General features: G+C 36.9%; 1 protein-coding gene across 12 annotated transcripts in view; it reads right to left on the bottom strand.

Moving 5' to 3' along the window:
- Window positions 1–10,643: 10,643 nt before the first annotated feature.
- Window positions 10,644–14,429, bottom strand: part of ANKRD28 (ankyrin repeat domain 28) — a 198,854-nt gene continuing 195,068 nt past the window's right edge. For all 12 annotated transcript variants that reach the window (XM_044755168.2, XM_044755165.2, XM_044755166.2 and 9 more), the window contains one exon: window positions 10,644–13,954. In XM_044755168.2, coding sequence (XP_044611103.1) covers window positions 13,668–13,954 — 287 coding nt within the window. In that variant the 3' untranslated portion in view covers window positions 10,644–13,667. The remainder of the gene's footprint in view (window positions 13,955–14,429) is intronic.

The following is a 14,429-nucleotide window of genomic DNA, read 5'->3' as shown; positions in this document are numbered from 1 at the left end:
TCAAAGTAGGCTGCTATATTGATATCAGCTTTTATTTATTGAGTGCTTCCTATTGCCGGGCATAGTGACTCATTTAATCTTTCCAATAACTGTATGAGATAGATATCTTTATTATCTCCATTTTACAGATGAGGAAACTGACACACAGAAAGGCTAAACAACTGGCCTAAGGCAACTCAGCTGTATGTGAGCCAGGTTTTGAACCTGGGCAGTGTGCGCACATTAATGAATTAGCTATGCTACTTCTTAGCATAACTTTATGTAATTCTTAAGAGCAATGATAAAGCATATTGCAAGAACTATGCAAGAGTGTGGGCTTTCCATATTTCAGGTCAACGCCGTTCACAGGTGTGGATGGTCCCCGCTGCCTTTTTGCTGTGAGTCTGTGGGTCCAGAAGATGGCGGGGATACTAAGGCAGAGCCATTCCTGGGAAAGGGGGCACCCCTCTGTCGGCCAACTTTGGCTCAAGGACTCCCAAAATGCTTTGTCAAACCTTCGTTAGACTATATGGCAGGCTAGGATGCTCCCACCCAACCTTTGACCTCTCTCTCCTTCACTGGGGTTAGACTTGTTTTGTAATCTGACAGCTTCCCAGCCACCCGTGACTCCATCCCTATTTTCTTTCATCTCCCCCAGTGCAATTCTTGCATGTTTAAAACTGTCTTGACATCTGCTTCTTGGCGGACCCTGACTAAGAGAGTGGATATTTCAATCTTTTATTGCTTTCCTTACCATTAATGACTAGCTGTTTCCATCTCCTCTAAGAGAAGACTACAGATTAGGGAAAGAATCAAAGGCTTCTTTTCTTAGCTGCCTTTTGGGAGTGCTTCCCATGTACCCGACACTGTGTTAAGTCCTTCATATGCAGTCTTCCTTTCATTCTCCAACAACCCTGTGAGATCTGTAGAGTGACCTCCATTTCATAGATGTCCCTCTCTTCTCCCCAAGTGACTTTGTGAGATGGGAAGTAGATGAATCACATGCTACAATCCAGATGAGACTCTGGGTCTGCTCTGCTAACACAGTGAAGAACAAGTCACAAATTTCAGGGGCAGCCTATGTGCTTTACATGGCCATTAGCCCAACTCACAGGTATAACAAGTTAGTCTTGACATGAAGTCTCACCCTATTGAAAGTAAAGTCCAGACATCAGTATCATTTCATTTGTAAATATTTCAGTATATCTAAAAGATAAGGATTCCTTTTAAAAGCATAACTCCTTTTGAAAGCATAACCACATTATCATTATCACATCTAGAAGAAATTAACTGCATTTTCTTAATACAATCATTCAGTATTCAAGTTTCCAAAAGTCTCAAATGTCATAATTCTTTTCCACTTTTTTAATTGAGGTATAATTTACATACCAGAGGATTCCTCATTTTAAAGTGTACAAGTCAATGGTGTTTAGTATATTCAGAGTCCTGCAACCATCATCACCATCTACTTTTGGAACATTTCATCACCCCAAGAAGAAACCCAGTACCCACGAGGAGTAACTTCCATTCCCCCTCCCTCATCCTCTGGCAATCACTGACGTACTTTCCATCTCTATGGATAATGGATATGCCTCTTCTAAAAGTTTTACATAAGTGGAATCATACACTATGTCGTCTTTTGTTCCTGGCTTCTTTCATGTAGCATAATGTTTTCAAGGTTCACCCATGTGTAGTATGTATAAGTGCTTCATTCCTTTTTATGGCTGAATAATACTTCTTTTTTGGACATACCACATTTTGTTTATCCATTCACATACAAGTTTTTGCATGAACATATGTTTTCGATTCCTTGGGCATATACCTACGAGTTTAACTGCTGGGTCATCTGGAGAGTCTATGTTTCATTATTTCAGCAACTGCCAGACTGTTTTCCAAAGGAGCTGCATCCTTTTACGTTCCTATCAGCAATGTATGAAATTTCAAATTTCTCCACATCCTTCCCAATGCTTATGATTGTCCATTTTTTAAAATTATAGCCACCTTAGGGGCTGTGAAGTGGTTCCTCATCATGGTTTAGATTTGCATTTCCCTAATGGCTAATGATGTTGAACATCTTTTCAAGTGCTTCTTGGCAATCTGTATATTTGCTTTGAAGAAATTATTAAAATCTTGCACCTAGTTAAAAATTCAGATTATTTTTCTTTTTGTTATTGAGTTGTAGGAGTTCTTTGTATATTCTGGATATTAAACCCTTATCAGATATATGATTTGCAAATATTTTCTCCATTCTGTTGGTTATCTTTTCACATTCTTGTTAGGTCTTCTGGTACACAGAAGTTTTTAATTTTGAGGAAGTCCAATGTATCTGTTTTTTCTTTGATTGCATGTGCTTTAGGTGTCATAACTAAGAAACTATACCTAATCCAAGGTCACAGATTTGCAGCTGTTTTCTTCTACAAGTTTTATAGTTTTAGCTCTTACATTTAGGCCTATGATCCATTTAAAGTTAATTTTTATATATGTTGTGAGAAAGGAGTCCAAATTCATTCTTTTGCATGTAGACAACTAGCTGTCCCAGCACCATCTATTTAAAGAGTGTTTTCTTTCTCCATTGGATTGTCTTGGTTCCCTTATTGAAATCTATTGACCACAGATGTATGGGTTTATTTCTAGACTCTCAATTCTATCCCACAGATCTATATGTCCATCCTTAAGCAAGTAACACACTCCTGATTACTGTAGCTTTGTAGTAAGTTTTGAATTAGGAAGTATAAGTTCTCTTTTTTGTTCTCTATCAAAATTCTTTTGGCTATTCTGGGTCCTTTGCAGTTTCATATGAATTTTAGGGTCAACTGGTCAAAAAGGCAGTGGAATTTTGATAGGGATTGCATTAAATCTGTAAACCGATTTGGGGGATATTCCCATTTTAACAATATTACATCTCTCAATTCATGAACACAGGATGTCTTTCCATTTATTTAGGTATTCTTTAATGTCTTTCAATGATGTTTTGTAGTTTTCAGTGTACAAGTTTTATACTACTACTGTTAAATTTATTCCCAAGCATTTTTTTTATATGCTATTATAAGTGGAATTTTCTTAACTTCATTTTTGGATTGTTCATTGCAAATATATAAAAATATAATCGATTTTTGTATATTTATCTTGTAGCCAGAAATTCTGTTGAATTTCTTAGCACTATTTTTTGGTGGATTCCTTAGGATTTTCTATATACAAGGTCAGGTCATCTATAAATAGTTTAATTTCTTCCTTTTCAGTGTGGGTACCTTTTCTTTTCCTTGCCTAATTGTTCTGGCTAGACCCTCTGGTACAACGTTGAGTACATGTGATAAGAGTAGATATCCTTGTCTCATTCCTGATCTTAGGGGTAAAGCTTTCAGTCATTCATCATTAAGTATGAGGTTAGCTGTGGGCTTTTCATAGACATTATCAAGTTGAGGAAGTTTCCTTCTATTTCTATTGTTAAGTGTTCTTATTGTGAAAGGGTGTTAGATTTTTGTCAAATGCTTTTTCTTCATCAATAGACAATCAACTGTTTCTCTCATTCATTGAATTGAGATAGTGTACTACATTGATTTATTTTTGTACGTTGAAACTATCTTGCATTCCTGGGATAAATTCCACTTAATCACAGTGTATAATACTTTTTACGTGTTGATGGATCTGATTTGATAGTATTTTTTTGATGATTTTGCATCTGTATTCATAAGAGCTATTCATGATATATAATAATTTCTAGATGGTGATGGATTGATAGTATTTCATTTTTGCATCTGTATTCATAAAGAATATTGGTCTACAGTGTTCTCTTCTTGTGATGCCTTTGTCTGGTTTTGCTATCAGGTTAATACTGGTCTCAGAGAGTTGGGAAGTACTCCCATCTCTTCTATTTTTAAAAAGAGTTTGTGAACATTGGTGTTAATTCTTTAAATGTTTTGTAGAAATCACCAGTGAAGTCATCTGGTCCTGAGCTTCTCTTTTTAGGAAGTGTTTTTTTTTTCTTTTTTTTTTTTGAGGAAGATTAGCCCTGAGCTAACTGCTGCCAATCCCCCTCTTTTTTGCCGAGGAAGGCTGGCCCTGAGCTAACATCCGTGCCCATCTTCCTCTACTTTATATGTGGGACGCCTACCAGAGCATGGCGTGCCAAGAAGTGCCATGTCCGCATCCGGGATCCGAACCGGCGAATCCGGGCTGCCAAAGCTGAACATGCGCACTTAACTGCTGCGCCACTGGGCCGGCCCCCTGGGAAGTTTTTGATTACTAATTCAATTACTTTACTTGTTATAAGTCTACTCAGATTTTCCATTTCTTCTTTAAACAGTTTTGATAGTTTGACTTTCTAGGAATTTGTCCACTTCATCTAGGTTAGCAAATATATAATTATTCACAGTACTATCTTATAGTTATTTTTATTTCTATGAGGTGAGTAGAATGTCCCCTCTTTATTCCTGATTTCAGTAGTTTTTTTCTTGGTCATTCTAGCTTCAAGTTGGTCAATCTCTTCAAAGGAAAAACTTTGTTTTGTTGATTTTTCTCTATTGTTTTTTGAAACTCCACTTCATTTACTTCTACTCTAATCTCTATTATTTTCTTTTTTCTACTTGCTGCACTTCTTTTTTCTAGTTTCTTAAGGTGGAAGATTAGGTTATAGATTTGAGATCTTTCTTACGTTTTACTGTATTTACAGCTAAATTTCCATTGAAGTACTGCTTTCACTGCATCCCATAAGTTTTGGAATGTTCTACTTTTACTTTCATCCATCTCAAAATATTTTCTTTTTTTTTTTTTAATCCATAGGTTATTTAGGAGTACAGCCACTGCAGCTGTCTCTTGGTTGCTGTTTGCATGGTATTTAGTTTTTCATCCTCTTTCTTTCAACTTATTTGTGTCTTTGAACCTAAAGCACATCTCTTGTAGACAGCATATAATTGGAACATGCTTTATATTCATTCTGTTAATTCCTGCTTTATAGAGATAATACAGAGTAATTGTAGTTAATCTATTTACGTTTAATGTGATTACTGATAACATAGGATTTACATCTACCACTTTGTTATTTGTTTTCTATCTGTCTTATGTCTTTTTTGTTCCTCTAGTCCTCCATTACTGCCTTCTTTTGTGTTAGATATTTTCTAGTGTACCATTTAAATTCTCGTCATTTCTTTTATATTTTATAGTTATTTTCTTAGTGTTTGTCCTGGGGATTACAATTAACATTTTAATTTATGACAATCTAATTCAGATTAATAAAACTAAATTTCAATACTATATAAAACCTTTTGCCCATGTAGCTCCATTTTCCCTGTTCCTTTGTGTTGTTATTGTCACAAATTGCATTCTTATACATTGTGTGCCCATCAACAAGGATTTATAATTAGTTTTATGCAGTTGACTTTTAAATCAGTTATGAGAAAAAAGTTACAAAAAAATACATTTATACCATCTTTTAAATATACTTGGCTGTTATCTTTACTGTTGCTATTTCTTCATGTGAATTTGAGTTATTGTCTAATGTTCTTTCATTTCATCCTGAAAGACTCCCTTTAGTATTTTTCATAGGGCACGTCTGCTAGTGACAAATTCTCTGTTTTTGTTTATCTGAGAATGTCTTAATTTGTCCTTCATTTTTGAAGGATAATTGTGCTGGATATAGAATTCTTGACTGACAGTATTTTTCTTTCAGCATCTTGAATATGTCATCCCACTGTCTTCTGGCCTCCATGGACTCTGATGAGAAAGTAGTTGACAATCTTATTATTGAGGATTCCTCGTACATGATGAGTTGCTTCTCTCTGCTTTCAAGATTCTTGTTTTGTCTTTTGACAGCTGGATTATAATGTGTAGGTTGGATCTCTGAGTTCATTCTACTTGGAGTTCTTTGAGCTTTTTGAATTTGCAGAGTACCATTTTTCAAACTCTGTAGGTTTTTAGCCATTAATTCTTCAAATATTTTCTGCTCTCTTTTATTTCTCTTCTCCTTCTGAGCCTTCCCTTATGTGTATGCTGGTATGTTTGATGGATCTCACAGGTGTCTCAGACTACAATCATTTTTCATTTCTTTTCCCTTGTTCTTCAGACTGGATAATCACAATTGACCTATCTTCAAGCTCACTCATTCTTTCTTCTGCCTAATCAATTAGGGCTGAAGCCCCCTACTTCAGTTATTGTAGTTTTCAAATCCAGAATTTCCATTTGCTTTTTAAAATGTAATTTCTACATATTTATCGATATTCTCTATTTGGTGAGGCATTTTTAAATACTATCTTTTAATTCTTTAGACATGATTTCCTTTAGCTCCTTGAACATATTTAAAATAACTGATTTAAAATCTTTGTCTAGTAAGCCGAATGTCTCAGCTTCTTCAAGGACAGTTTCTATTGTTTTTCCTTTGTATGGACCATACATTTTTTCTTTGCATATCTCATAATCTCTTGTTGAAAATTGGACATTTCAAATAATATAACATGGCAATCATGGAAATCAGATTCATTTCCCTCCCTAGGGTTTGTTGTTTGTGCCGCTTGTTAATAGTCATTGTTTAGTGACCTTTCTGAATGAATTCTGTCAAGTCTGTATTCTTTGCCATGTGTGGCCAATGTTCTACTCAGTTACCTTAGCAGTCAGCCAATGATTGGAGATTTCTTTAAATGCCTGGAACCAAAAAAATCTCCTACTCTCTGTCAAAGAGCTGTGTGTGTGTGTGTGTGTGTGTGTGAGGACACACCTTCAAAACTCAGTCTGGCAGTTGAAAATTAGCTTCTACATCCTGTTTGTGCAGAGCCTCAAAATTAGCCACAGGTGACAGCTTAGGGCAGCCTCAGATCTTCCATGAGCTCTATTTATGCACAGGGCATTCTAGATTCCTACAACTATGTCAGAGCTTTCCAAAGCTCCAACGGATATCTATTCCCCCAGCTTTTCTTTCAAGCTTTTTGGTTAGTCTATTGCTTGACTCAGCTCTTGTCCATCACCTAAGGTAAGTGCAACATTAAAGCTCTTGCCTATAACTGTTTTCAACAAACACCTCTCCAGGGAGAATACTTTTCACACTGGGTCAACTCTGGAGTTTGCTCAAGTACATACAGCCTTATATGTGGGGTCTTCCAAAGCAACAATCAGGCCAAATAATGACAGTTCTTTGGGAATGAGGCTTTGAAAGAGCTCTAGCTTTGTTTTGCTCCCTCTGGTGGCTGCTAGGTCACACCAGGAAGGTGGGCTGTTAGTTATCAAGGCTACTGCAAGCTGGAATGAGGAATGCAACTAGAGCAAGTTAAAATGCCACAAAGGTCATTGTTCTTACCAAGATTCAGAGGTCCTTGCTATGCCATTTCCAATGACATCACTTGGCAAAAGCTATTTGACCACTTAGGTCCTATTCCTATTAGTCACCTAACCAAAGGCAACCCATGGCCTTTCTCTTCCCATTCCCATACACATTTATTGGCACCTAGATGTGAGGAGAGACAAAGCTCTCCTCCAGAAGCCCTTTTGCTTTGAATTCTCTTCATTCACATTCTCTTTGATTTTGGCATTTCTTACCAAGAATATCAAAACAAATAACTTTTCTCTCATGCATGCTGGGTCCTGCCATCTCTGTGGCAGACATGAGGGCTCAAACCAGGATACAGAAGCAGCAGGATGTTCAGTGAAAGATTTATAGTCAACGTAAAAAATGCATTTTGGTTGTTTGCACTAGGTCTGAGGCAGTATTACAGTATCTGCTGTTATTCTGAGTACCAGAAATGAACCAACTTCCCATTTTTTTGGGTAGCCAAGTATTACATTAGCATAAAGCCCAAGTTTTAGAGCTTAGTGCTAACCTGTCCAACCCCAAGCATTGTGCCATCTTCATTTCTGGCTGAGGTGAAGTAAGTTATATGCCATGGACTGGGATGGCAAAACCAGCGGGCATCTAAGAAACACTTTCAATCAAAGTAGATCCCCTCTCTATTCAAATGATAAGTGATCCCTGGGTTAACCTATGACAAGCTTTTGGGTTAGATAACCTCAGCAGAATCCTCAGGTTTGCTTTTGTGCATTAGCTCACCCTCTCTCTCTATCCTTTCCTCCTTTTATTAGTTTGTTACTTCAACATTCTTCCACTTACTCAGAAAACTCTTATGGTGGTGCACATCAGAAATTTTGTTTGTATAATCCCATAGTACATAAATAGGCAATGCATTCTTTTACCCTCAAGGACCTCCCCAAGCACCAATCTCAAATAGCTGTCCAGTTATTTCCACAAATCTTTCTCTGCAGAGTAATCACCATCTGATATCTTTGTTTTCTGTCTCCTCGACTAAAATGTAAGCTTCCTGAGGGCAGGAACTTTATCAGGTTCATTGTTTTATCCCTGATCTAGCTCCAGTACTTAAAACAGTACCTGCTGCAGAGCATGTACTCAAGAAATGTTTCATGAAGGGCTAAATAGGCCTTAAATGTGAAAATGCAATTTTTCCTAAAGTTTAGAGAACAGTGAAGAAAGATTTTTAAATGTAATTACTGGCTTTTCAAATGAAGGAAATACAACTTCAGGCTGTATTTCAATCCTAATTAAGAGAGAAGACAGGTAATAATCATAATAGAGGCAAGAAGAGTAAAACCACCACAAGGAAATGAGAAATAACATGAGAGAAGAATGAAGCAGAGATGGAGACTTATACAAGTACTGGAGAGGGTGAGTCAGAGAAATGATCTAGCGTGGAGAGCTTTATACGCCAGCATTTTTTATCTTAAAAGTAGTTACTAGCCAAGTTTTACTTTCTATCTTCTGTTAGATTAGGCTCTGATTTGGAAGGGATGGTCACAGTAAGAAACAAGAGAGGGGACTGGTGCTATACTTCTCTGGATTTGAGGTAGGCAAAAGGTTGGTTCTCCACTTTTGGAAGAGCAAATCCAACACCTAACCAATCAGTTCTGCACTGCCAAGGAAGAACTTTCCAATTCAAGATACATTTTTGCTACCCAGTTTTACATATGAACCACCTTCAGCAGAAGGGGTACCACAAGAAGTGAAGGAGAAGGTAGAAAGCAAAGACTACCAAGCATGACCATGGATAAAGTGAAAACAATGACCAAATGGCTGGATCATAATTTCAGGGCTAAGTGGATTGTGGAAACTGTACTCAAACTATTCTTCCCCAAGGGGCGGAGCCAAACTGTCCCATCCCATTGAGGTTGGGTTTGGCCATTTGATTTGCTTTGGCCAGTGGCGTATTAGCAGATATGAGGTACACAGAGGCATAAACAATGTGTGGTCAAGCTTGCCTTCTTGTGCTTCTGTCATCACCACTGAGAACTTCTGGACAACTTCTGTCTTCTAGCCCAAGTCCGAAGAGGAACACAGATGAAGCGGACTCAAGCCCAACGAAAGCTCCAGCTTGAAGCAGAGTCACCCAGCCGAGCCCATCAGCCACCCTGCAAGAGCATGAGTGAGAACGATTAAGCTGATGAGATTTGGGGCAGCAACAGCAACTGAAACATAAGTAGATGCCATTCTCTTAGGCTCCAATATGAAGGCAAATTTTACCTCTTCCTTTATGCCCAGAGCCTAGCAGTTTCCTGGTATATAACAGGTGTTCAATAAACATCTGTTGTGGTCACATTTGTTTCTTCTAAAATTAGTGACCTAGAAGAATAAAACTGAAAGGAACTTACATAATTTAGTAGTCAAGCATGTGGTCCAACTTCAAAATCACCAGTTTCAACAAGGAGCAGAAAGCATGTTAGAGGTCATTAGGGGGTTGAGAAGACTGACCGTGGAAATGCCTGCCTGAATCTGAATCTAGGCTTCATGAATTACTGGCTAAGCAACCTTGGGCAAGTTACTTCACCTGTCTGCCTCATTCTTCATCTGTTAAATGGTGCTATTAATAGTACCTACCTCATTGGACAGTTGTGTGGATTAAGAGATGTATTTCAAGTACTTACAACCTTACTTGGTATATGATAAACACTGTATATGCATTTTCTATTACCACCAACATAAGACGATTTTAAGAAAGGTTATTAAAGTCTTCTTTGCTGCTCCTCCAATCACCTATTTATATCTACTTGTTCTCACTTTTGTTATCTAATCTCTGGACATATTTATAATTAGCTCTTTTGTAGGTTTTCATGATCTTTTTATGCTCAAGAATGCTAAGTGCTGATATTTATTCCATCCACCTCCCCTCCATCAACCATTTTAAGAATTACTTATTATGTGCTTTTCACCTAGGATATTGTTTGCCTCTTCTCCACCCGCTCAAATCACATTTGTTCCTCAATGTCTAGCCTAAATGCCCTCTTCCAGGAAGTCTGTTCTGATCTTCCTTCCCAAAGTGATTTTGTTCTCCGACCTTCCTGAGCAATTCATCTCTACCTCAATTTCACTTTTATACTTTCTGCTTTCAGGTAGATATCTTTCCATGATGAATTTTAAGCTTCTAGAGGACAAGACAACAATTTCTAGGCTCACTTTCTGCCCATTCTCACCCTCAGCTATAGTGCAGGCAAGCAATGAATATTTGTCAAATGAATATATTTCAAAAACTCACTTAGGTTTATCCAAATTCTAAAATAGCTTTAATGAAAATTCATTAAGTTTTTAAAGAAAGGTAAGAATTAGTTATAAGTGAAAGCTAATTAGACATTTTAAGATAAGGGAAAATAATTTTGCATGTAAAAAGACAGACACTTGATTTATTGCATTAAAAAACTTTATTTAAAAGATCCAATATAAGCCAAATTAAACCCCAAATTGACGCTACACTTAGTGATCTCCTGAACTAAATGGCACTGTTTGAGCTGAGTGTCTTGTTAAAGGGGGTCATTTGCTATTACCACCATTTCCCTCGGAGTAGTTCTAGAGCAGAAGCTGGTATTATAATAATACACATCAGAAATTTCAGATGTCACCTTTCATGCAGAAGTCAAAAAAGCAAACCGGCTTTTCTATTCTGTGTGAGGATAAAAAACACTACAGAGCAGGGCCTGAATGCTTCTGACATTCAAGGTGTAACTATAAAGGAACTCACTGCAGTGCTGTGTCCATTCATGTAAGTAGTCCATCTACTTACTCCAACAATACCAGTGTTGTTCAAATACGATTTGGGACGTACTTTGGGATGTTCCCTCATCAGGCGCAGACCAAAGGAAGCAGTTAATCAAGGAGGGGGATAGACTATCACAAAATGCAATCACAAAGCAATGAAACAGTTTTCCTAGTGGGCAAGCAATCGAAAGAACCACCTCACAAATATTTTCAGTAATAGCATCGTTTACAAAAAGTGATGCAAGATCTAAGTTCTGGTACGTGTGAGGATAAATTAAAAACAGTTTGTTACTTTACAGCTACACCTTGGATTTCATGAGATGTGGTAAATCTAACAGTGTGTCTAATGAGTCCTTTTGGAAATCACTTCAGTAGATGAGTCAAACAGCCTGTAAAAGAGAAGACATGGCAGAGGGCATGAGATTCATCCTTCCAATATTCTCAGTGTTCTCTTGGAGGACAGACCGGGGCCCAAAGACAGAAGTTACTGGGAGGGAGGCTTCACTCCATCTAAGGAAGACCTTTCTAATGGTCAGAGCTGCTCAACAACTGAGTGGACTGCTTGGTGAGGTAGAGTCACTGGAAGTGTTCAGGTGAAAAGCTCACCCTTGTAGAAGGGACTCCTGCATCTGTTAAGAGGTTAGACTGGATGAACCTCAGGTCTCTTTCAATTCTGAGATTCTAGAAAATTCCCTCAGGGAATTCAGAAGAGAATTCCTAAAAGGAAAGAGAAAGTACACATATGTATACTTTTAGAATCCTCGAGTTTTTTTTTTTTTTCAAAAGGTACAATAGAAAATGTAGTCTGCTGTCTTTAAAATGCATATTCACCTTCCTACCACTAATAATTAGGAAGGAGCTATTATGATTTCTTTATATTATAAAGAAAAGATGGAGGATTACATTTATAATTTCTGTAAATATTTTAGAAAAAATGCTTAAAATCTAGTAGTCAATGCCCTAGAAATTTTATAGATTTTTTAGGTAATATGCACAGATACAAATACATTATTCATTAAATACAACTCACATCTGTGTTTTATTATACTCTAAAATATACAGGAATCTTGATGTACTGAAAGAGTGCAAGTAAATACAGTATTCAAGCAGTCACTATTTCTATGTACATGCGCATTAATTTTTCAAAAAACCCACAAAATTATCAAATAGATCAAAATACTGTTCTGTGTTTTCACACTTTATATTCAGAAAAACCAGCTGATAATTTACAATGTCATAAAGTTTCCAGTTTCACAATACAAAAAGGATAAAATGAAATTGGGTATCATTTTGTGAAAATTTATGGAACTTTCCCAGACCTGTAAGACCCTCTACATATGTGAAATCATTCTCCCTCGGAAAGTGACAATTACAGTAAAAGCAGAATCATATGAATTGTTATTTAAAAGCCTAAACGTCAGGCTTTTTTCCCTCTCTCCTTCTTTTTATTATTTGGAAGGCAGTCTTCCAAATGGCAGGCAATTGCTTCTTTCCCCAAATAGTTACATGTTACAAACATGCTACTTTAAATATGAACAGGACCTAAAGGCTTTAGTATTTGAAATCTTGCCCAATATAGAAATGCCTTCCAAGAGACCTGATGATGTCAACTTATGAATAACACAGAATTTTTTCTTTTTGATTCTTCACTAAACAATGACAACAAAAATCCCCCATCCATTGTGGAGGCACAACAGTAACATTAAATGATGAAGGTATACCATCAAAAGTAGTGAGGTTGAAAACTCCATTCCCCAGGACCACTTAGCTGCAATAAGGGTGAAAATAATCTACTTTTTGATTTCATGAAATTTTCTTCTTCTAGGAAATTCTTTACATTTTCAAACAAAAATAGTTGAATTTTAAACCTAAACCATTCAACACCGGGCAACAGCCTGACCCCAATCTATCTCATGTCTACATCACAAGTATTTTCACCCTGACTGCACCCAGTCAGCTGGTTTTCAATTCTAATATTATAAAAGTTGGAATTTTAAATTTTTATGTAAAAGAAAAAAATGTAAAAATACATCTGCTTTCTCTCATGATTTAATACAGTATTAGAAGGCTTTCAGATGTTTTCTTTAAAAAAAAATCAACATTTAAAACCAAATCTCAGCTTCCTTTTCAGAAATATTGAAGTTTGGTTTAGATAATGTCTCATTTTACCTACTCCAAGTTTCCTCAAAATGGCATTCTATTAAAAAACCTCTAAGTTATTTGGTCCTTTGGCAATTTGCTGTGCACATAATGCCTACTGTACCAAACTTTTATTGCCCTTAAATTTAATTGTAGTTTTATCGATAAAATTTAACTCTAGTGTCCTTATCTCTTCTTTTACAATAGTGTTGCTTGTGTAAGCAGATTAGGGTGCACAGTGTCCCAATTATTCCTGGCACTGCAAAACCAAATTAAACAATTCCACAAAGCAATTTGACATCAAAGTGTTTCCTCTGGTCAGGTCTATTTCAAGATTCTAGAAGTTCCTTTTGCAAAACTTTCCTTTAAAACTCTTCTTCCTAGTGCCATCACATTTCTTATGTTCGCTCATTCTGTGATCTTTCCTCTTAGGTTGAACTTGTACGTAAATAAGAAAGTGCCTTTTTCCTGAAAAAGCACAGTCTGGAGCATTAGTGTCAGAACTCCCTCCTTGGACCTCCGGCTCAGCCTCTTAGTAGGTCTCAGAATCGGAGTCATTGAGCTCATCCACGTCGGTGTATAAGTACTCCTGTTCCCCGCCAACGTTGTTGAAGCTGCAATAGGAGCTGGGTTCATTCCTCATGATGGGCAAGGCTTCAAAGCTGACTGTTTTTGAGGTGTTGGTATATCGGTTAATGGCATTGAATGTCAGGGATGATAAAGGGCTACTTGATGAGACAGGCATCATGGTGGCCAAAATGAGAGCTAGGCAATCAGCCACGTCCTTATTGGGAGCACAAGCCAAAGCTGGGGTATAGCCTAGAGTTAAAGATAAAATTTAAAAATTAAACATCCTGAGATTAATTTCACTAAGATAAGGATATAAGCCTAAAGGTCTTCTACTTTAGACATATTTTAAATTACTTGGCTTATAATAAATTGGTTATTTAGAATGATTCAGAACTTCCTAAAAAATAGAAAAAGAGAAAAGTCATAGAAATCTAGGGTAAGAGGAGACCTTATAGACTACAGTATAGAAGAGGAAACTAAGGCCCAGAGATGGATGATTTCTCCAAGATCTCACAGCTTATCTATATCTATCTGAATTCATAGAAGATATTGGACTAGAATACAAAAAAAATCAGATTGATAAATCTTCCTTCAGAATGGTAGAAGAATCTTACCATTAATTTGTAGTTACGTAAGTCCTTACATGCTGGGAAATATAAATGCGTACAGATTCATGAATGAGGCACTGAGCAGGTGCTCAAAAGATACGTGCTGAAGGAATGAC

This window comes from Equus asinus, chromosome 21, assembly GCF_041296235.1.
Source record: "Equus asinus isolate D_3611 breed Donkey chromosome 21, EquAss-T2T_v2, whole genome shotgun sequence".
NCBI classification, from domain to species: Eukaryota; Metazoa; Chordata; class Mammalia; order Perissodactyla; family Equidae; genus Equus; species Equus asinus.
The sequence above is the reverse complement of the archived record's forward strand: the minus strand, read 5'-3'. Positions and strand labels throughout refer to the sequence as shown.